At 39.4% G+C, this 24,798-nt stretch overlaps 1 protein-coding gene across 1 annotated transcript in view; it reads right to left on the reverse strand.

Annotated features, from left to right (window-relative positions):
* ATRN (attractin) overlaps window positions 1-24,798 on the reverse strand; it is a gene marked incomplete in the record, with an annotated part of 130,250 nt that overhangs the window by 91,131 nt on the left and 14,321 nt on the right. Inside the window, 4 exon segments of the mRNA XM_072406656.1 lie at window positions 657-859; window positions 1,576-1,704; window positions 16,235-16,348; window positions 20,244-20,327. Coding sequence (XP_072262757.1) covers window positions 657-859; window positions 1,576-1,704; window positions 16,235-16,348; window positions 20,244-20,327 — 530 coding nt within the window.

Consider the following 24,798-nt stretch of genomic DNA (forward strand, 5'->3'; position numbering starts at 1 on the left):
CTGGCAGCATGCAGACCTCAAGGGAGACCGCAAACAGGCAGGTAAATCTGTTTTGAAGACATAGCCCATCTCTTACATCCCTGTCCCTGCGTTCTGCTCACCATTTTTTTTAGGTTTATTTCTGCTTTAAATGACATTTAGTATTTATTTTTAGTAATACTGACCCTGGCTGAATAATGCTAATTTACTACTGATCTGGCTATATCTGGCTTTTATTTATTTTCCCAATTACTATTTTTTTTTTTTACATAGTCGTCATGAAGGAGCTCATAATCAAATGTCTTTGCTTCACTGACACACACTAAGGTCAACCCTGCAGGAAACCAATTAACCTGCCTTTGTAGGAGGAAGTGTGCAGACGTAAGTAGAACATACAAACTCCAAGCAGAGAGTGAATCTAGGTGCCAGAGCAGTAGGATAAGATCACTGAACACTCAGTCACCATGAATAAGAACTAGACCAAGCATTAAGTGAATGAGTCACAAGAAAATCAAAACTCTTTACTTGTTTCAGGTCACTCAGTTTGATCACTGAAACCAAGAGGCCAGTAAGGGTAGGCTGTTAATTTTGCTTATGACAAGCATAATTTACAGGTCTGGTAAAACAATTTTATATGAATCATTCCTTAATAAGAGGGACACTCAGTTGGTACTCACCCTGCCAGCCTGAATTGCAGTCACATCCCTTGGTGCCGTTGGGATTGCACACTCCACGATCGGGCTCTCCGCAGCTGTCCAGGCAGTATGGGATGTCGCATGACTCTCCCCTCCAGTTCTCGGCGCATTCGCAGTACACTCCAGTGCTATTCCCAGGCACACACATCCCCCTTCCAGAGCAGTTGTTGGGACATGTGTCAATGCTGTTAAGAGAAGAAATATTAGGTTTCACAAACCAGGAGTAATACAGGAATATCAAAAAGTTGCTCAAAAGTGGTGGGCAGGAGTTCATTCCTGGCAACTCAGCTTTATGACAAGATACCCGGAGCAATCAGGCAGTAAGGGGGAACTATTGCAAAGGGGACAATGCCCGCCCGGTCTGCAGTAATGATCGGTATGATAGTGGATTCTGAAAAGTGGAACTATAGTTCTGCTTTAAATGGCTTGTAATATAGACTGAAATAACTGCGGGCTTAAAATAATCCTTTAATGCCAAGGTCAATGAATTAAACGTTTATTGTTCTTTTTTGTGAAGAATTCTGTTCTAAATGATCATCTGTGTTAAATGTATTTGTGCATCAAAGATTTTGATTTCCTTTCTTCGGGGGGCATAGAAATAAGACCCCCTTGTACTCCTAAGACACCCACAGATTTAGGGTCCCCCATTCAGACTGCAGAGAAATTAACGCGGTGGGTTCTATGAAATGTAAACCCTAATTAGGCATAACACAGCTGCTAATATTTACGATTCAGCTGTCAGGAGATTTAATATAGTCAGATCATCATTTCGGTGAATATAAATAAGTCAACAACAAAAAAAAAAAAAAAACATATGTCGTTCTAAACAATTACAGCTTGATGCAGATCTAAAGGAGTCCCAGACACGTTGTATTACAGAAAACAAGCTGCATCCTATTACCTGTAGCCTATGTTAAACCCAGTCAGGTTGTAGGCAGCGTCACTGAAGAAATGTAAAAGAGCGAAACCCGAGGTAACTGCGACTTCAGGGACGGACTCGTTACTTTCCTTCTCCGGAACGATAAGGCCACTAAAAGAAAGGAAAAGAAGATTAAGACACCAGAGATGGTGATACCAGAAACCAGAACACTAGCAGGCATGGCAGATTTGGAAGTTAGTAACATTATCAAGGCCATATGAAAGGAGAAAAGGCATTTTGTCCATTTTTTTTCACACCTGTTCCAAGGCGTGGACCTCGGGCTGCAGGTTTGAGGTAGAGCTCACTATTACTACCAGTTTATGAACCATTGTGAAGCTAAAGATCTCTATAATAAGGTATAATGAACAATTCAAACTTCAGTACTTCTTATGAGTTTTTTATTATAGATTGACTTCAATTCCAGTTGCTATCATTATAACACAATAAAACTTTGGGTGGTTATTGCCGTGAATGGAAACAGATGAAAATATATCAGCAAAATTGTCCAACAACAGTTTCTATATTAATCCTAACAAAAATGTCACAATTTTTCTTACGAGAATCTACAGTAAAGTTTGTTTCAGTTGTATGGTGTGGGTCATCGTGAAAGAACTTATGTACAACAAAGTCAATGGTTTCAGGGTTCTCCCCAGGCCCTTTTAGCTGGGCGCACCACCCGGCACTTTTCAGCACCCACCCGGCTGTTTTTGGGTGGTTACTAAAGAGTTTGGTCACAATACCCACCTACAATTTCTTCCCACCTGGCTTAAAAAAAATTCTGGGTTGAGCACTGGGTTTATGATTATTCCTACCACTGACAAAGTTATGTATGCCGGAATGGACGGAATTGAGACCTAACCTCAAAACACTTTAATCACCTTTGGTATTATTTAGTGACCTAGCTAATCGGGACAGAGGAATTCGAGAGGTCCAGCATTATTCTCCTGAGAAATTGTTTTTTAAGCCAGGTGGGAAGAAATTTTAGTTGGGTGGCAGCCCCTTGTATTGTGACCCAACTCTTCAGTAATCACCCAAAAACAGCCGGATGGTTACTGAAAAGTGTCGGGTGGTGTGCCCAGCTAAAAGGGGCTGGGGAGAATACTGGGTCCAGTACTGAAGTTGGATGAGAAGATTAGCAATAAGCTAGGTCTTCTCATTCAACATAAATCAGCTCATAAACTCTTATTTGGCTGATTGAGCACAAACTACAAAATCTTAATGAAAGCCTGCTTTAGCTGCAAAGAATTGGGTGTAGTAGTGAGAGCTCACAAACTCCATAATATTGTCCATGGCTTTGGGAAGTGACCTCCATCGAGCTCATATTGGTGTGATGGTCAGATGTCCACAAAATGATGGATGTATTTTGTATTTGTCCTAACTGTAAATCGTTTACAAAGTCAAAAGACACCAGCTTTTTCAGAATGCTGAATGGTACCAAAAATTTTATTCAAGGAGCAAGTTAATAGCGTTATTTGGTTCAGATCTGCCCTCACCTAAAACAATCTATGGGGTCTCCCTGCTGGCAAGATATTCTAGCCAATTAACCATCAGACTGTACAAATATGGTTTTTCAGTCTACAATATCTAAAAACATGAGGCCATGTCTGTATGCCCATTCCTGTGCAGTGGAATCCACTCCTTGCACAATTGTACGGACCATCAAAGCTCATTTTTCATCAAGCTTCCATTGGTTTGGTCTAGAGGAATTACAAACAAGCCTGAGCCAATATACACACTTCAGTGTTCTCCCCAGCCCTTTTTAGCTGGGCGCACCGCCCGGCACCTTTCAGTACCCATCCGGCTTTATTTGGGTGGATACTGAAAGTTGGGTGACAATACAGGGGCTGCCACCCACCTACAGCCGCTTCCCACCCAGCTTAAAAACAATTCTTGGGAGAATATTGCTACGTAAAGAAACCCATCCAATAACCTGCCTGTATGAACGTCCTTTTCACACATACACTGTATGGGGTCCATATGAGAAGACGCCAAATAACCTTCCAGAATCTTTTTCAACTATTGAAGGAAATGTCAACGCAGATAAAGACAAAATCAAACTTCCAGCAGACCTGAATGGCAAGATACTAAACATTTAGCCCCGTTCTTCCTGCAATATATACACTATTGGAATACAAATGTTAAGGTGCAGTCCATGTTTGTTCCATTTGTTAATAATAATGAGAATATGTCAAAGGCATTTTTTTTTCTAAACAAAGAACAAGTCACTTTTAAAGTATGTCTGAGTGAGAAAAAAAATCAGCATATTTTTGCAATATGCACTCTATCCCCATGATAAAAACAAAAATATGTTAACCCTGTTGAGGTTCAAGTATGCCAACTTTCTGTTGTGAGATGACACCACCATGGAAAACCCAAGTCATTATTGTCCACCATGTCCAGTGTCTAGACTACAGAACGCTTCCCTCTCTCCTCATGAATTATTAAACCTCAAAGTGCTGTGCATGCTAACAAGGTTGGATTATGAAACAGCGGACAGGGAAAGGTATATTGTAATCCAACAAGGATACACGTTAAACATTATATTACTTTTGTTGCCTGCGTATGTGCCCAGTGCAACTTTTTGCAATCTTTTTTTTTTCTTTGCTTCCCCTTCGTATTATTCATAGCACTATACATATGGCAATTAAAAATGTGCAGATTCACGCTCTCCATTGCACAGACCAATTTAGCAAACTGCACAAACGAAAGGAAGCAACACATTCATGCACAGGTACTGGGAACAGTGCCCAGATTTGTGAAATCCTGCTGCGTGTTGAATGGATCGGGTGCCAATGTATATCTAAAAGGGACTACGGTGTCAGGGGATTTTTATATTGCAACCATGGAGCCAGAAAACAAACTATTCTCTTTATATAAGGGGAAAAATAGACTCAAAATATAACAAGTATTAATAAGAAAACCTGTCAGGTATGTTTGGTGTGGTGCACATACGAGGGGGGAATACAAAATCAGTGGCAGGTGTACTGTAAACCAGTCTCAGTCACACATTGTTATCAGGAGAATAAAAAGTATTCTCAGATATTACAAACTTTTCTATTATAACTGCAGTGGTCACATCAAAGTAATTCCTGACATTTTACACACTGCTCCAGGTTTATTTTTTTGGATAAGATTATTTCCATCAAGCCAATTACTTGAACATGTCTATCAAACAAACTATCCATTCCCTTGAAATAATAACCACAGGATTTCTTAATGACAAAAAGGACATTTTCCTAAAATTATAAACTTTTGCACAGTAACAAGCATTGAGAAAAATCTATTAAAAGATATTCCCACATCCTTTATCCAAATGGTGTATAAATAGCAAATTCTACACGCATCAGGAGATAAGTACTTCATGGTGACGAATGGAAAAAGAATACAGAAATGTAATAAAATACAATTCCTGAAACATACACACCAAGTCCTGGGGCAAACAATCTCATCACAGGAAAAGCAAAGTTTGACATTGGAGAATCGGTGTAGCTGCAATCATAATCTGGCTCAGATGACAGCATTTACCCCAGAAACTAGCACTGGGATGGCTAATCACCCGGCACAAATGTCTTCAGGATACAACTGATGCATGCACTGAGTTTTATTTTAAACTATGCTAACTAAAGTTACACTTTTAAGCTTCCAAGATCAAGCAGGTCATCACTGCAGAAAGGAACAGGCAATGTTCCATCTGTAATAATATGTTTTACCTGCCTGACCGCTCCAGATTTCTGGCATCAAGGCTGAGCTGCTGTGCATGCACAGTGTCCGCTTTGGTTGCTAGGCTAGCAAATCCCAGATTCCCTTGCGTATGCATGGTATAAAGGAATTCCTGCATGCCTGCGCAATTATGTCATTCTGGCACAGCCAATCAAGATGGCTGAAGGTTATCTGTAGGTGGAAGAAAAGAGGGAAGGTGGCAGTGCCCTAAGATGGAATGCGGATAGGTCATGCGGGTTTAGTTCCACTTTAAGAGCATGGTAGCTGTGAAATAGTGCATTTGCAACAGTGGAGTTAAGTACTGTCTATGATAGTTTATTTTAATTTATCTATCCACTCCACAGTGCAAGCAGTAATGCATGGACTGAGAATAATCCGGCAGACTCTAACAAAAGCTTGTTCTGAACATTTAAGGCAGAACTAAAACAACAATACTTAACTATCCCCCTTTCCTTGCAGGGCGTTGCCATCATCATCTTCCTTCTCTTCCTGCAGACGATCTTGCACCATTTTCATTGGCTGGCTGGAATGCCATAACTCTTCCACAGACACACTGGAGTACCAGCTTCACCAGCATATTGCTGGTTATCTCGGCAACTAAAGCTGTACATGTGCAGCTCAACTTTGATAGAAACCTGAAGCGATCAGGCAGGTGCAGGGAGGGTAGGAGGGGAAGCCATCAGACAGGTAAGGTAGGAGGGGAAGCCATCAGACAGGTAAGGTAGGAGGGGAAGCCATCAGACAGGTAAGGTAGGAGGGGAAGCCATCAGACAGGTAGGGTAGGAGGGGAAGCCATCAGACAGGTAGGGTAGGAGGGGAAGCCATCAGGCAGGTAGGGTAGGAGGGGAAGCCATCAGGCAGGTAGGAGGGGAAGCCATCAGGCAGGTAGGAGGGGAAGCCATCAGGCAGGTAGGAGGGGAAGCCATCAGGCAGGTAGGAGGCTTTATTGCAGAAGGTACAAATCCAGTCTCTCAATACTGACTGGATTCCTAAAAAGGGAACTTTTGTTTTGCTTTATCCCTTTGTGAAAATTGTAAAATATTACAGACAGTAGTTTACATCTTTTACTCACACTGGCTTTCCTCCAAGCTCCCAAGTCTCATCCAATTTAAGAGCTCATCTAGCCTAAGTTGAGTACCCTACGTAGGGAATTCATTACATTGGGTTTATAAGGATTTATGCTAATTTTCTATAATGTTATGAGCAAAAAAGTTGTTGCTTTAAGAGATGCAATATTTGTGGTCTATAAAGCAAAAGTAGTTCTTTTAGAGTTTATAAATTTGCACCAGTGTAGTCGCCTTTCAAATTTGAATAACCCCTTAAATGCAATCCAGCCCTGGATAGAGACAAACTGAACCAAGGACTGATGGTAATGGTTGTGTGAACTCTGCACCATAGAAAAGAATATATAGTACAAAGTAAACACTGATAATACAAATACAGCTATTGCATATGTTTGTGTATACACAGCATACTAATACCTAAGCTATGCAACAATGCCCAACCTGTGAACCAATGGAAGTGGTATTATACTAGAAGTTCCCTTCAACTAGTTCTATATCAGTAAGGTAACTAATGAGTAATTCATACTAAAAAAAGAAATACCCTACAGGCATGAAATGTATTTGACAAACAGCACGTACCCGCATTGGTCTATAGACTAGAACCTAGACCTAGGGCTAATATGTAACCACCCCCCCAGAAAGTTCAATTTATATTTCTGATCACCGGTTAGGAAGTGTCACCTATTTACTAGTTGTATATTACAAACCATTTAATGAATCAAAAGTCCGTGTACAGCAGCAAGGTAATATTGGTGACCACTTTGGGCAGGGCCTTGTGAGTTACAACTGAGCAGCCACCAACACCTCTAGTCCACATCAACATGAGGATATGTTTTTTCGAAAAAGGTCAGTTTTATTGAATTTCATTTTCTAGATGTTTAAAGCTTTGTGGTAAGAAATGACAATTGACATACCAACCCAACCATCTGCAGTCACATAATAGTCAAAGAACTCCTGGGAGTAGTGTTTCTCAAGAAGGGTTCCTCCAGCAAAGAACAATTTGTGACTCTCAGGTCAGTTTAACCAACACCAATGATTTTAAGTCTATCTGTAAGGGGGACATTGTTCCCAATAGCCAGCAATGTAGGAAGCATTCTTCCTTATGACCACTACACTAACGTGGCCTGTGGATATAGTAATCATAGCAGGAGTTACCCAAGACCTGAAAGTTATTTCACGTTGCTCCTCCAAGTAAAGAGGTCGAGACACACTGCCTTGGAAGTTTTTAAATATGCTCAAACTGTACAGGGGTAATAAATCCCTACAAATTCTAAGCGCATGAAACCCTCCTAATATGAACCAGATCCATCACACTTTGTATAGTATCTGTACCCAGATTCTTTGTAAACTGCTGCTATGCACCCTGGAACTCTGGAGGAGGAAAAGCAATCGCATGGCCAGAAGCAACGTGCTGCAATCCACTACAAGGCAACCGTGTGCACAAAGTGGTTCCAACGGCTCCCTTTAGGTATGAAACAACCAACAACAAAGAGATATTAAAAGCAGAAATGTATTAAAAAGTGTTACTGTATCAGTAATTACCAGATGCTCTAATATTCTAAAAAGGGATGGAACAGAAGAAATTAATTCCGTATAAATTCAAAAAGTTCCCAGAACCGATTGATTTTTTTTTTTACCCAGTTTGTTGGGTGATTAATTAAAATCAACAGCGATCACCTATTTGATTTGAAGGCTGGTTTTCAGGTTAAGTGATTCTTTGCACAAAGATGAAGGAAACTGTGGCTAGTTATTCATCAGATACCAACAAGACCCACCACTGGTTTTGTTAGGATAAATGTTGTTATAAGAACAGTGAAGACTCTTCATGACTTTCTCGATCTTTATAACATGGGGGAACCCTTGAAATAACTTACAAGTGTTCAGAGAACCACTCCTATATTACTATAGACAAAGCTTACAGTGCATTAGCATGGTGAACAGTATGAAGAATGTGGCCATTACAGCCAAAAAGATTACAGCTTTCAGTGCTAACTGACTTGAGAGGCACTAATAGCTCACGCAACCCCAAGCAACCCATAAAAGAACCCTGGATGAGAAACAAAGCCTTAGATAATTCACACAGAAACCATGCTAGATATAAGCAGCAAAAAAGCCTCAAGGCCAAGAAAAAACCTAGAGTCTCCTCTTGAAGGCAGATAACTGGCATCAAAAACAAAGGCCCCAATTCCTGACCCCTTCACCAGAGGTGTTAAAAGGAGACCTCTGCACAGGAAGTATGTACATTACAAATGACCTCCCTTTTCACAATAATGGTTTCCTGAATGTCCCGCTGATTCAATAGCTTGCAGGGCTGCCGGCCCGAGACGAGTGTGCAAACTAGTTCCAACTTGGGACTTTTCTGACCTGCATACTGATCCTGGGTTAGTCCCTCAGGATTTATGATCAGTAAACTAGTAGGAGCAATTACACAGGGCACTTCCTCTTGCACAACTTCACTTTATGAACATGTATAAGGACTCGGGTCAATAAGCAATTTCTTCTTCCAAACACCATGGTTGCTTAATTAAATAGCAACAACAGACTTCAACATGAAATGCATTAATCCTGCTTTGACAGAAGTTAACTGCACCTCGATAGGACATCCTATATCCATAGAAATTCAGCACAGGTCAAAATAAGCCTCCTAACTACCATGTGTACTGCTCAATCAAGTCTATGGGAATTTTCTGACACGCAACCCAAACACGCCTGTTGACAGAGCCTTACCTGCCTTATGTGAACTGATTGTAGATATCAGCTACTAAGCAAGCTCCTGTTCAAACTGAAGTTAAATGTGAAATACAACCAGCACTGTGGCTTTGGTATGAAGTAGGCAATGGTATTTGGTAAATTCTCCTTACAAAGGTTTATGTATCCACATAGATAAAAAAATATTCTTATTGGTGAACTCCAATTGCCTATTCTATGTTTTAATGTTCACAGCAGTGGTAAAAATATTGTTAGAATTAGGGTAGACATCACAATGAGATCTGGATTACTGTTATACACATAAGTGCATATTACGGGCAGCACGGTGGCTTAGGGGCTAGCACTCCAGCCTTTGCAGCGCTAGGTCCTAGGTTCGAATCACAGCCAGGATCCTATCTGCGTGGAGTGTGCAGGTTCTCCCCGTGTCTGCGTGGGTTTCCTCCGGGTACTCCGGTTTCCTCCCACATCCCAAAAACGTGCAGTTAAATTAATTGGCTTGCCCCTAAATTGACCTTAGACTACCTTAATGACATATGACTTCAGTAGGGACATTAGATTGTGCGCTCCTTTTAGGGACAGTTAGTGACACAACTATGGATTTTGTACAGCGCTGTGTAATATGATGGCGCTATATAAATACTGTATAATAATAATAATACTTCCATACGAAATCTCTGTGCTCCTGGGGAACCAAAAACTATTCACAATTCAAGCAGTCTTGTATCTCTCCAGGTGTCTACTTTACCAACCTCAGGTATAATCATCTCATCATTTATATTTCTTTATCATTATACCTCTGTCACCACTTTAGGAGTACAGATTGTTATGAATTATAGAAATAATAAACCCAGTGACACTAGTACCAGAACAAGAAGTTAGAGGAAGCCTTTTAAAGAAAAGTCTCGGCATGGTATAATTATAAGTGTGGCTGCTAGAGAAAGTCCAAAACATTCAGAATTGGCTAGGAAATCTGCTGATTCCTGAATAGCAGGAGCCTCCTGCTTTACAAGATTAGAAGAGAGATGTAATCTATTTTCCAAAGCGTATTAGCCAATTATGCTGAGAATCTTGCAGTATGTCGGTGTGAACTGCAAATGATTATGCTACAGTTGGAAGCTGTCCACTGTAAACGGGCACTTAGCAAACTGAGCTCATGAAAAGTCACTTAGAAGTGTAAACAGGTCATGTTCTTGGCAAAAAGAACTGCAATCTATCCAGATACAAATAACTTGTAACCACTCTGCACCCTGCATACAGGTATCGGAAAACTTCTTTTCCAAAGATAACCAATTAATGAGCTACAATATGTAGAGAAGCAGTGGGCCGCTAATATCCAGGCATGCTGTTCCCATCCTTTGTCTACCTCTGCTAGTCAATTTTTAATATTACACAGTATTTATATAGCCTCAAAGGGACTCACAATATAATGTCCCTATCATTGTCATATGTCTTTAATATACTCTAAGGTCAATTTTTTGGGAAAGCCAATTAACCTAACTGCATGTTTTTGGAATGTAGGAGGAAACTGGAGTACCTGGAGAAAACTCACGCAAACACAGAGAGAACCTGCAAACTCCATGCATATAGTGTCTTGGCTGAGATCCGAACCTGGGACCAAGTGCTGCAAAAGCCAGAGTGCTAACTGTATCCTTGCTCTTTGCGGTCAGAAAAACAGGGAGCTAGGTGTGGTGGTATGCTGGGAAATAACATGCTAACCACTGAGCCACCATGCTGTTATCATAAGGTACTTACATGTTACTTCCCAGCATGCCAACACACCTAGATCCTCATGTTCCGGGCAACTAAGAGCAAGGAAATGGCGCAGCAACATTGTTCACTTCCCACACTTTCAACTATTTATAATGCTGGATTCTACATTTTAAATTTGTAAAGTGCTGCCTCCATCATCTTGCCCTCTTTGACAGTTGGAGAGAATGAAAGAAAAGGGAAATGACATCACAAAACAACTAAGGATCTATAGGAAACTATGCAGCACTCCATTTGCAGAAACAATTCTGAGGCTGATACAACTCCATCCATCAGCTCCCAACGGAATCCATTCACTCCACACTACTACTACTACCGAGTGCCCATAATATCACTCCAGTCCCACGATCAAGTCCCATGTATGCAAAATTGTATGCTGCTGGGAAACAATGCAGCTTTTTTGGATAAATGGTTCTGAACAACTCCATCTTAAACTCGGACACAGGGAACAAATGTGGAAGCAACTGTTTTTTTTTTTTTTTTTTTTTTTTTTTGGGAGGGCAGAGCTTGAACTTGGTAGGCACTTTTGCAGGATTTAAGCTAGGTACACACTTCCAATAATTATCGTTAGAAAACGAGCGATTGCGACCGATCAACAATTATGCAAGATTATACTTGAACAATCCTATTGTGGACAATTTTCTACATGCTGTAACAATACGATGGTTGAAATATAAACCACCAATAGTGTACACACACTAGATACAATCGTTTTGACGATGACAGTGACATGTAAAGGAGAAAGTGTATTACAGAAACATGCACGATCACTGAACGCCTGTACACGATAGATAGTGATCATCGGCCGATCAGATCCGCCATGCCGGTCGTTCATTTCCAACGACAATCCTCGTTCGTCAGTGTCAATGGTCACTTTTTTTTAGCACGATTTTCGGCCAATTGGTCATTCATTTCCAACGATAATTATTGAACGTGTGTACACAGCTATAATTTGAGGGTCATCAGAAAATACAGGACAGTTTCAGCAGCAGGAATTTAGTTATAAAGAAAGTAATAGGGTGGAGAGGAGCAGACTAATATAACCCATAAAGCTTCCACGTGCAGGGAGCAGAGGAAGGAGCAGTGGAGGAGAACAAAGAAGAGGACAGAGGAAAAAGGATAATACGAGTTAAAAGTAGGTTTCCATAAAAATCACAAAGAGTTTACAGGTCACACATACACTGACAGGTTAGGAATGCCAAAGCGGTCTTTATATAGTCTTAAAAATTGAGGTGTTTAAAAAAATACCTTTATATTCTTTACCACAGCAATTCATGGAAGGGAACCCTCTACAAAGCACAGGAGATCATATCCTCTGATGAAGATTGTCCCTCCCCAGAAACATTTTAGTACTGATTTGCGAGTGCACTCCTAATGTCTGCAATCCACATGAGTGTTTCATTGTAGGATTCGGGGTTACTTCTGGGTGCAGCTTACCAAGGAGCAGATCAGCAGTCTTTTTCCAAGGATCACACAGTTTTATTTCAAAGTTTTTAATAATGCTTTTATTCTTTTTTTGTAGCATTTAATTTTTTTTTTTATTGTAATATTCCTATGCCCTTTGTCCGATTTGTCTCCTTTTAGAAAAAGAGGACAATGAAAACCCTTCATCTCTGCACAGTGAAGCTGCTAACTAAATCTTTATTTTTCACTTTGTATTAAAAGTTCTAAAAGACAATTGTATGAAGGATCAGAAATAATAATGCCTAAAATAATGTTCACAGTTTCATAGTTTTTTTTTGTATCCATCTTTGATACCCCTCAATAAAACTTTTAGAATAAAATAAATAATGTTAATGTTACAAAGGTAAAGAATATTACCTTGGTATAAATAAAGTATTAAAGAGGCCAGTTGACTGACACTTATCTTGTTGTGTTATGTGTTTCAGTGCTCAGCCCTGAAATGTTTGATTATGTTTATTATTCATGTTTCTATTCACACCACATCCAACCACTAAGATACATATTCTGAAACCCTCAGCTAGCTTAATCAATATTAGAAGTTTGTTAAAAAAATTGTTGAAACCTACCATTGTGTAATAAATAAAGGGTATACATTCTCCTAAAAATAGTTTTAGATTGTTGTTGACAATATTTTGATATTATCATAATGTATATGGTGACATAGATATTATAAAGAATGATTTAGGTATGATGAATTGCTCCGACAACTGCATGGACATTTCCTTTGCTGACCTTGTTTATGATGTGTATTGATCATGTGCTTGATTTAGTCATTTGTGTCTCAAGCGGCCCTGAGGAAGCCAATATGGCAAAACGCATCGAGAAATAGGGCACTTAGGGACCTCACCCATTAAGGTATACACCATAGATCAGGTCCGTCCACAGGACCTAGCATTTTTCTCTTTTTATTTTACTACATTAGCAGTACCTGTCTAAATACTAAAGAAAGAAACCTCCGGCTTCCTTGAATGAACTGGATGCAAGAAGGAAGGGGATACAGCAGTCCCATTATTGTTACACTGTATTATTTTGTATATATTGTATTATTTTGAATATAAGAAGCAAAAAAGGCCCCATTCTCGTTTTTTTCTACGTTGAAACCTACCATCAGCTTGCTTAAAGGTACAATCGGCAACACCAATATGACATGTGCCTAACATTCTAATACCAGAAGTGAAATATGATTACCCCGAACCGCTGCAGGAATCCACACTTTTGGGTTTAAGGAAAACCTGATCCCCATAGCACTCGTGGTTCCTCCTTGTGAATCACACATTCTGTAAGTGGCCTAAGTAGTGGTGGATGGTACAGACACGGAAGGAGGGCAATTATTTACCAGAAGTGTCAGATAAGTGGAGGAATATTAGAAGATGGGTTGCTGGGAAGTTAATTAAATGGCCTTTTTACAGGTGGCATTGCTCAAGTTTAGATACAAACGATACAGAACACTACACAATGCATAGTGGCTTTGTATGCTTTGTAAAAGTTTCCTGTACACAATGTTCATATAATCGGTCTGTACATTGCCTTACAAACTGACTGTCTAGACCAGTGTTTCCCAACCTTTTTACCATGAGGGGGAACTATTGAAACAACTTTCAGGTCTTCAGAAAACCCCGGCTATAATTATTATATCCACAGCTCACAGTACATGTGTGGTGGTCAGTGGGAAGAATTCCTCTTACATTGCTGGCAATTGGGAACAATGTCATCCTTACTGATAGCCAAAAAGATCATTGGTCTCAGGAACCCCTAACAACTCTGGAGATACTCACAAAACTATAGTTGAGAAACACTTGTCTAGAGAAGTGAAAATTTTAGGATATAAAGTAATTGCTGTAATTACCTTTCTTCTATTTGAACTGAGGTTCAACCTTATATTCCCCCGCCCCGCCCCATATTGCATTTTTGTTCTTTCTTAACGAGAAGGTCAAATATAAAGACTTAGAAATAACCTCTCTGTCCAAGAATAACTATCTGTGTAAAAGCTGCATCACATTGTTATATTAGGGGTGTCAGGAAGCTTTCATTTGTGTCAGATGGGTTATGTATTTCAATATAAGTCTATGGGAATGCAAAACCTATCTGAAGCAGGTCAGGGGGTCTACAACAGGCCAAATGTGCTAAATGTGCTTGTCAACAAATTTAAATCAAACAAATCACACGTCCTCACACGATCAAAAGTCCTAAAAACAAAAATATTAAAATGCAATGTTTAAGGTCATTCCATATCTTCCAAATCCTGCCACATGTATATCACAAGGAATGGACTGCAAGTTAAATAATAAAAGTAAATTAAACAAACAACTACCTGCCTGCAATAAAAGTAACCTAATAACTTAATTATAAAAAAAACGAATAAACTAAATTTCCAGGAATTCCTAAATTAGTCTTTAGAAGAGTTAAAAGTCCATAATGAATCCTAAACATCTGAAATGAAAAAGCTTTTCTACCAGAATTTAAACATCAGCAGAAACATTTATTTTATGTCTAGACCTCAACATTTTAAGCTGTGGGATGCACAACTTAAAGTTCACAAAGGCTTTAATTATTATGATTAAATAAATGGGCAAATTATGTCTCATGAACTATAAAGAAATTCTTAACTTGAACTAGGAATAAGTGCAAGGTGTAGGAACATTACCTGAGCCATAAATTGTTTGGAAAAAGGGGTGGGGGGCAAACATTTATGTCCAGCCTTATGCTTGGAAATGGATATGGCTGGGCACACACGTGCAATAATTATCGTTGGAAAGGATCTTTCACAATCCTTTTCAACGACAAAAGACTGAATAATGCATGAACGAGCACTGTACATACAGCACCATTCTGCTCTAGGAAGGGGAGAAAACGATGGAGCGGCACTCCGCTGTGCTCTCTCCCCTTCCCTTTCATTACGATCGACCTGGCAGATCTACGGATGATGAGCACTGTACGCACGCCAGATTCTCGCTTCATATACGATTATATGAATCATCTGACATGTATACATGGCCTAAGTCCTAGGTAGATTGGCTTGAGAATCTGCAGTGCCATTTAGAATAAATAAAAATACCTTAATATTTTGAACAGCAAAAAACAATACCATAACGTATTTCAATGTTCTGCTTGTAAAGCTTTTTTACACATTTAAATTTTCTATATTTTAAAGTCTACATTTTTTTTCCTTCCTTCCATGCTGAACATTTTTCACTCTATGAAACCGAGGATGCACGGTAGATAAAGCCATCCCCTAATAGGTCATTGCTGCATCACCTTGCACAAACATGTATGAATGCAGAAATACACACTGACAACACATTGCCAGCATTTGCTGCATGGAGGAGGACCCACGGACAGGAGAGGACCATGCAACAACCTGCTGGACAAGGCAAGTCTCTCCTGCTGCACCCTGAGCTTGCAGAAACAGTATGGGGTATCTGGACCGTTAGGGCCCTTGGTTATCCACAACCTTAATTTTAACACAAAGATAACCCTAGTCGGTCTGTCAGACCATCATTATCTGTTTGCTTGTTTCAGTTTCTCACAAGGCCTAACACAATCAGACAAAGGCTTAAACTGATTCATTTTCAAAACCGGTCACCTTCATAAATGAACAGAGAATCTAGTCTCAAATATTCCTCTGACCCTCTAATCATCTGCCACCGCATACTTAGTATGCCGAGTGTCCAGTCACTGTATATAATATTAATTAGGGGTGTGTGCTATTGTCCATACTCAAATACTGGCTAATTCCACTAAAACAAATTACCGCTGTCTAAAGTATATGGCCAGCTTATTACCTATATGATAGTTTATATCTAAAAACTTTGGTATTTCATATATAAAGCTGTCCAGTGATATAAGATTTTCTTTATAGAATCTACAACCTGGCTGAAAGCACCAACTTAACCAGAGAAAAGTTAAGTAAAGGTTACCTGAAAGCAGCGACCAGAGGTGCGTAGATGGAGTCACCATCGTACACGTAGAGATGATCCCAGCTGCACTCTGTAGCAAAGTGGTTGAATCGAAGGCGGAGAACTGTGTTTGCACTGGAGAGAAAAACAAAAACTGCATCACCATTTGCAATACTTGAATAAATAATGAGTTATCTAGGAATCTAGATGTCAATCATTATTTTTATTATTATTACATAGTATTTATACAGCTCCGACATATTACACAGCACTTTTCAAAGTCCATAGTCATATCACTAACTATCCCACAAAGGGGCTCACAATTTTATGTATGTCATATGTCTTTATATAGTCTAAGGTCAATTTAGGGGGAAGCCTTTAACCTAACTGCATGTTTTTGGAATGTGAGAGGAAACCGGAGTACCCGGAGGAAACCCACACAAAGACAGGGAGAACCTGCAATCTCCATGCAGATAGTGTCCCGTGCGATATTCGAACCTGGGACCCAACACTGCAATGGGCAGAGTTCTAACCTCTAAGCCACCATGCTGCCCAATAAAAACAATTGATCAGTAAAATCTGTGAATTCATATTACACAACCAATGTTCCCCCAGATGGAATCTATAAACATCCAGCCAACAATTGATGAAATAAGGCTACAAACAGCCAAGAAGGAAGTCTTAAAGTATATTGAAAGTCATAATCTAATTTTAGATGAGGGGTAGGTTGAAACCAGTGCTAGAATTATTTCAGCGATCTCATTATGATCATTTCCCGACATTTCATGACCTGTAGGCTGAAAAGGAAGTGAGAAGATCTCTTTCTAATATGAGGGAATTTCTTTCTCACACTTTGGAAACTTTTAGCGTTCCTCTTAACAGATAGATAAATCCAGATCAAATAAAAAATGTTTTGTTTTTGTTTATAAGAATGATTCAATCTTGTCCTAAAGATAACCGGACCCAATGCAGAATCCAAGAATCCGGTACAGACAAAGTGGGATGAGAATACGGCTTTTGTAGCTACGTTTATACTTTTGACTTTTCATATTCTTGTCTAAACAACCTGACTGGTTCTAGATAAAATGAAAAGGAATTCAGTAAAGATGAGCAAATCTGCTATATATTGATTCTGATTATTGTAGGCAATGTTCACACTGACCATGAGATTGCAATGCATTTATTGCTTCCTCATGCCAGGAAACTGATGCCTCTGGGAAGACTCTACATGTAGCTTCTTGCAGATGCCCGTAGAGAACGAATAGGGAGGGCAATGAGTGGTAACTAATGTGCACAAGTTGGTTCTTAATGTGGCTGCCAAGGTGTCAGCTGTGTCTGAAGCAGGTATGAAATGGACAATGAAAGCTGCATAATAAAATGAATTTGAAAATCAGATTTCATCCCAAGACCCCTCCACCCTGATGCAACAAGTGTGCTGGTTCTATGCAAACATCACAAAGTTTTTATTGTGTGGTTGTCAGCATGGATGAGTGGAAATTCCTAGCCTGACTACATTCAGATGGAGACCACCCTAAGTAACGCCTACATACAATGCTGAACTTCTATGACTTAAAGAAACTTCACCTGGGTTGAGAAGAACTGAATGATGCTGGCCATCATGGGACTTGCTGCAGCCTCTAAAGATGATCTTAGAAACTTGCAGTGAAATCATAGTAGAGGAAGGCGAAGTGTAGCTTTACGCACATTCTGCTTGTTATTTTACAAAATTTGGCACGCCCTGGATCTACCAGTTACACAACAAAGTGCTGCTCAAAGTCTAAAGGTGAAGAGGAGTGAAAGTGATCCAGTTCCCCTTGTGATTAACATGAGTCTGTTGCGGGGGAAGTGAATGCTGTCCAACAAGCTGTAAGCATTTAATGGAGTGTGACTAGACACTGTGTCCTAAGTGCCAAGGATGGCAGAGAGAACATTTAATCTGCTGTGACAGATCTAATGTTTCTGCTATGTACACACAGTCACTTGATCCTGCAGCAATGCAGAGCAACTGAGGGATTGCTTAGGCTTTATATTCTGCAAGAGGTGAGCGACTGTCACTTGCTAAATGGCTGACTTCCTGGCCTATATGAAAATATAAATATACTCTCCCGCTGCCCACACTGCTATATTAAATAAAAACTTTTGTCCCTACGGAAACAGACTCTTTGTGGACTATTGATCTCTTGGTCCCCTGCTGCTCTTGGCAGTTCCTCTTAATGACCTCTAGGTCACTACAAGACACAATGGTGACACAGGGGTCAGATGAAGAAACCATTAACCCCTAGGTCACTACAAGACACAATGGTGACAACGGGGGTCAGCAGAAGAAACCCCTGAGCAAGAGGGAAGAGCAGGAAATCAACATTCCTAAAGCGTGTTTTTGAGAAGGCTGCAGCTGGTGATTTCTCTTTTTTGTATGATAGGATTTTTTTTTATGATTGTTTGATTTCAGTAACAACTGTTTAAAAAAATGTCTTCTACAGGAAAATAGATTTTAAGAATTGATGAATGAATTGATTCCCTGGGTGGGTGAACTAGAGAGACACAGTGAACTTTCTAAAAACTGATCGCAAGATGAATACAAAATGTTAACAGAAAATTTTGGAGGAAAACTTGCAATTATTGAAGGCTGCACATGGGACGTGCTTGGATCTTCCAACAAGAAAATGGCTGGAAACACAAGGCAAAATCCACCCTTCAGTGACTATAGCAGAAAACAGTGAAGGTTCTGGAGTAGCCATCACTGTCTCTCAACATCACTGATTATGGGGAAATCTCAAAGGTGCAGTTCATGTAAAACAACCCATTAATTTACAGGTGCTGCAGTTTTTTTTGCGAAGAAGAATGGACAGCTTTACCATTTGATAAAATTCAATGGTTTGTCCCCAACTATCACAAGACTGCACTGATGCAATAGGGGCAATGCACACTTTTAAGTACTAAGGGTACAATTCTCCTTAATCCTAAATTGCATTCAATAGTTGTAAAATATTCTAGTAATGTACTGCACTGCATAATATGTTGCTATATAAATACTGTTTATAATATTAATATTAAAAAGCTTATCATTTAATTTGAATCGGATTAAAAGCAAATGAAATGGTATTTGCCTGACCACTCAAGATTTTTTAAAATAATGGGACACATATTGCAAATAGTGGCAGGTGTGTGTGTGTGTGTGTGTATATATATGATGTATATATATGATATATATATATATATATATATATATATATATATATATGAATTTCTGATAATGAGAGATTCCAGATCTGTAAGCACTGCACTTTAGGAAATCCAACCAAAGAAAATCCCTTAAAAATGGTTATCAATGGAATGGAAATGCTCCCCTAAAAATGGTTATCAATGGAATGGAAATGAGTCTACTAAGCAACCAAAAAATGGGATTCTCCATCACTTAGCATTGGTTGGTAAGATACACACATTCTGTATCTGGAATTCTTTTAAGCAGGGTGGGAGAAAGCTGTAGGAAGGTGAGGACCCCTGTACTGTCACCCAACTTTTCAATAATCACCTAAAAACAGAGGTGGTTACTGAAAAGTGCGGGGTGGTGCACTGGTTGGAGAGAACACTGGCAAAATCCCGAGTGGGGACGACTTACATCAAAATTATGCATAGCAGAAGATTTTAAATTAGTAAAATGAAATACTGATTGGCTGCTCTGAACCACAGCACTTTTCGGCTTCTATTTACCCAGAATCTCAATTCCTTGAAGAAGCTTTAAAAAAAAGAAAAAATTCTTCCACAGGTTTTAAGAAGTGCATAAGTAGTATCATTTGCTGAAGTGAAGACCAGTCTCCGATCTTCCAATCCATACAGTATTCAAGACTACAGATGAGATGAGATTCCATCCATAAATTTCTGCACACATATTCAGAACACACCTCTGCATTGGGATGAATACTGATCAGAGCATTCACACAATAGAACGCAGCGAGTGACTGGATCGCAGCGGGCGGCCAGTATGAGGAAATGCAGACATTGTTAGCAGAATGAATAAAAAGACTATTACCTTCCTTCTATCAGCCAGGTGCACTTTGTTTTATATTTATAATTCCCAGGTCCGTCTGTCACAAAACCGCTCGGCCCCGTTAACCTAGAAGCAAAGAGAATAATGTTAATCATCGGCAGCAAAGATTCATTTATAATTCATCGTCAGATCTGTGATGGACAGATACACACAAAGAATTCTAGAATATGCTCAGTTTTACCACCAACTTCAAAAGCAAAAAATCTCAAACTACAATGTAGAAATTCATTTTAGAACTTGGAGGGTGCAGCCAACCATCGCCACAGGGGATTCTGATAAGCAGACCGGATGGACCTGATCTCTCACTGGTCGGTGAATAAAAAGCTGGTGCAGTGTATATGTAAATATACACGATACTAACTATACTATAACATTACCAGGATATCAAAAATATACAATATTTGTCCTAATCTTTCCCCCCATTGATTTATGTCATAACCCAAATAGTCACAGATTGCTCCAGAAGCACCAAGTCCCCCGTCTCCCGGAAAAGAACGGACAATATAAAAGGCACTTGTTCATTCATATACAAATACAATACGTTTGTGTTCGGTCAGATGATTTATATTGCTTGATTCAGGAAGCAAAAAAAAAAAAAAAAGGATCTAAAACAATTTAATTATTTAGGTCTTTGCATGTTCATGATTGCATGCTAGAAAATTAAAAGCAACACAACTCCAGTCATACAGGAAGAATATCAATCTCTCAAAAAAGTTATTGAGGAAATACTGAATTTGTTCTATATCCACTGCTGGGATCACAAGATCAGCCTGAACATGGGCCATCGCAACGCCAAAAAAATATTAACCCTTCACACGCAAATACTACTGAAAAAAAGTGAAAGAATTACTAGTAGAAACCAAAATTGTCTTATAGCCTGAAGTGAATGGATAGCAGCATTTTCAGCAGTGACGCTGGTTTTTTGGGTAAGGACGACCAAACTTTCTCAAACTTTTTTGGTTTTGGGTCTTTGGGAACCCCTGGCTTTAAGGTGGACTAAACTAAAAAAAAGCAAAATATTTGACATGAGACATGCAAATGAACTCCCTGGCTCCTGGTGGCTTTTTGCATGCGTCATGTAGTTTATTGTTCGGCTCTGTGTGAGGCGCCATCTTCCCGTAAGTCCACCATTGAGCCAGCAATGGAGATAGTGCCTTCCCAGGATGAAGCGATGACAGGTCCTGGACCTGGTAACTTCACACAGGTAAGTATGAGCCATAATCGGCAAGCAAGCTGTTGAATATACCCCATTCTAAAATAAGATAAAACGAGCATTTGGCTACCGGACTATATACCGATCAGTGTTCAACCCAGAAAATGGTTTTAAGCCAGGTGGGAAGAAATTGTAGGCGGGTGGCAGCCCCTGTATTGTGACCCAACTCTTTTCCGTAACCACCCGAAAATAGGCGGGTGATTACTGCAAAGTGCTGGGTGGTTCACCTGGCTAAGGGGGACCGGTGAGAATACTGCCCATATATTGATTTATGTTACTTTAGTGTCTGCTTACATCTATGATTTGAATAATTATATTGAAGAACATTTAGGGAGGTGTCACAATTTCATAACCTGAGTGGAAAGGAATCCACGAACCTTGTCATTGTCTGTTTTTGAACAAAGAATATTACCAAAATAACCTAATTATGGAATCCATCTTGGACTTCACTGAATAGTGAAATCTGTTCGATTAACAGATGGTGAAATATTTTAATTATATTATCACGTTTCTTATAGCATGTGCTTTTAAATATTTTTTTTTGTGGGTATGTTTTTGGTATACTTGTGTTTTTTTTTTCTTTTTTTGATTTAATAAGCATTGTTGATTTAATAATCTGTATCCAAGGGGGTTTCTGGTAGTTACCCCTAAGAAAAATAATTGGGAGTGCATATATTAGTCATTTATGTTTGAATATTCCAGTTAATCCGCCTTATTTTTTTTTATTTTTTATTTCTCATTTATTTATACACCTTATCATCTGTAACACCTTTATATATAGCCAAAAAGATCATTGGAGGAATTTACCTGACCTAAGATGTACAAATTGCTCATTACTCAACAAACCCCTGGAAGCCTCTGGAGGAACCCTGGTTGAGAAACTTTGTGATAATTACCAAACCAGGTAAAAGACAAAAGAAATACACTCCAGTAAAAGATAATGAGCAACAGCATTAAAACTACAAGCACAAATACAAGTACAATAATTAGAACAGAGCACAAAGACAAAGTTCTGTATCAATCTGGATGTAAAACTAATGGAAACCATTTACTGAAAAACCCTGCAAGCAACAAATTCCTTTAAGATACATTATGTGGTGTGAAACTTAAAATTAAAGTAGTAAAAAGTAAAACAAAAGTCACAAAGATGTAGAAACTGAACTTATATGTATTACAAAGAGAAGTAAAAATATTGGAAGATTTTAAAACGTCCATACAATCCTAAGTAATTAAGATCTAAATCTAAAGAAATTCTACTGATGTGTTGGGGATTTAAAGCAGATCCATCATCAATTTTTTAACATTTTTTCCATTTGCCGCCCTTTTATATAACAAAAAGTGTTTGTTTAAAGTTACAAGAGGAGGATTCCTCCGCTTCCATCATCGCAGCCGCGGCAAAGACTGAAGGGGAAACCCACAGCCTCCTGGGATATTTATCATGTCTTAGGGGTATGTCTGGCATTTTGCGCATGCATGAGAGAGCAGATCTGACTCACGTGCAGTGCGATCTATACTTTTTTTTTTTTTTAATTTACAGGAAGTTGCGTCACCCAATCTAGCGCCTGTGCAGTGTGAGATTGGGCAACGTCACAAGAAGATTGGCTGTGCGTGGTGTCCGAATATTTAAATCGGAGTTGAGGTTCACATTTGATTGCCAAAATATTTGAAACTCTATTTGTCCAGTTTGTTGATCCAGACACCATTAGAAGAGCCCTGTCCTCACTATAGTTAATAAACTTATCGTTGACCCATCCCAATTCATAGTAAAATAATTGTCTGAACCTGGTAAATAATGGAAATTTGCTTGAGGTAGATATTGAATAGTTCGATCACACAAAGTATTGTTTCTCAACTTGAAGGACAACCTACAGACCTGCAAACACAAACTTAAAGTCTCTCAGATAAAAGTGCTTTGAATTGTAAACTCAGAATGAAAAGGATGCATGTACACCGTTGTGTGTTATATTTTACAATGGAATAGAAATCTGTCCATGCTACATGGTGTTCTTTTCTGAGCCCCATAAAGAAATGAAACATGCTGGTATGTTACCTTGCACAATGTCACTATACACTACTTAGTAAGGCTGCAGAGAAGCAATCAATAGTGACAAGTTAGTGTTTAAAGGAGAAAGGTAATTGTAGCAGTAACAGAAGCCTTTATTAACTCTAAAGGAAATATAAGCATCATGAACACAAGAGGCATTTAACATTCTAAATGGATGGGGTCACGTAGTCCCCTAGGCTATTCGCTGATTTGGAACACAGGCAGCCTTCTGCATATACAAGAGCCTCTTATAGCTATGCATTCAGTACCAACCTGCCCCAGCATTGCATACAATGCATCATCTTATAAAAGGTGCCATAATATAGCACAGAGTAGCCACAATTCTTCATCCAGCATCTGAATCAAATTCTGACTTTGCACAGGAAACCGGAAACCTTGCTGACCAGCTATGTACAATTAAAGTGGAACTCATTTATTCTCCACTTTTGAAAATGTGGGATGAGGCAGGGTTTTATTGCAGAAAGACAGGCCAAGTCCCTTTTACAATAAGCATTCCTACATGCCTGATCACGCTGTAGAGCCGTTAAAAGTTGCTTGCCGGCAATCCCAGCTTCCCCTGCACTTGCCAGGACTGAATGAACGCCTGCTAGCCTGAGCGGAAGTTACGTCATCCCAACCTGGGCAATAAAGATGGCTGAAAATCAAGGAAGGGATCTGATGAAGGTGGCGGCGTCCTGTGACACAACGGGGACACGCGGGAAGAATGCCGACAGAAGAATTAGGCAATGGTATGGATATGGTGACATGGTTGTAGTTCCAATTTTGTTCTGGTTTGTTTGAGACCCATTCAGACTGCTGTGGTGTATTGCATTAACAAGTGATGCATTAGGGCAAACATTGTCCACCCAAATAGAAGGGTCTCAGTGTTCTCCCTCACCCCTTTTAGCCGAACACACCACCCAGCACTTTTCAGTAACCACTGAAAAATTGCTGAAAAATTGGGTGATGGAACAAGGACAGCCACCTAGCTTACAAAAAAAAATCTAGGTATTATACCGTGTCTGATACTTTCTTTATTCTGACACCTTCATCTGGTGCTCTTCATCACGTCTGTGTACGTCCTGCTGGGCAAGACGTACACAGACTCTGCCATATTTCTTTTACCCTGGATTTAAAAAAAAATATTCAAGAATTCAAATCATCTAGCACCCCTGCCTACATAGGTATTCCAAAGCCTTCTCTCAAGCCTATTTTCTACTACCAATATATCTTTCCAATCCTCAAGATTCTTATCGTACTGATATTCAGGATATTCAATC

Source organism: Pyxicephalus adspersus, chromosome 3 (genome assembly GCF_032062135.1).
Source record: "Pyxicephalus adspersus chromosome 3, UCB_Pads_2.0, whole genome shotgun sequence".
Classification (NCBI taxonomy): Eukaryota; Metazoa; Chordata; class Amphibia; order Anura; family Pyxicephalidae; genus Pyxicephalus; species Pyxicephalus adspersus.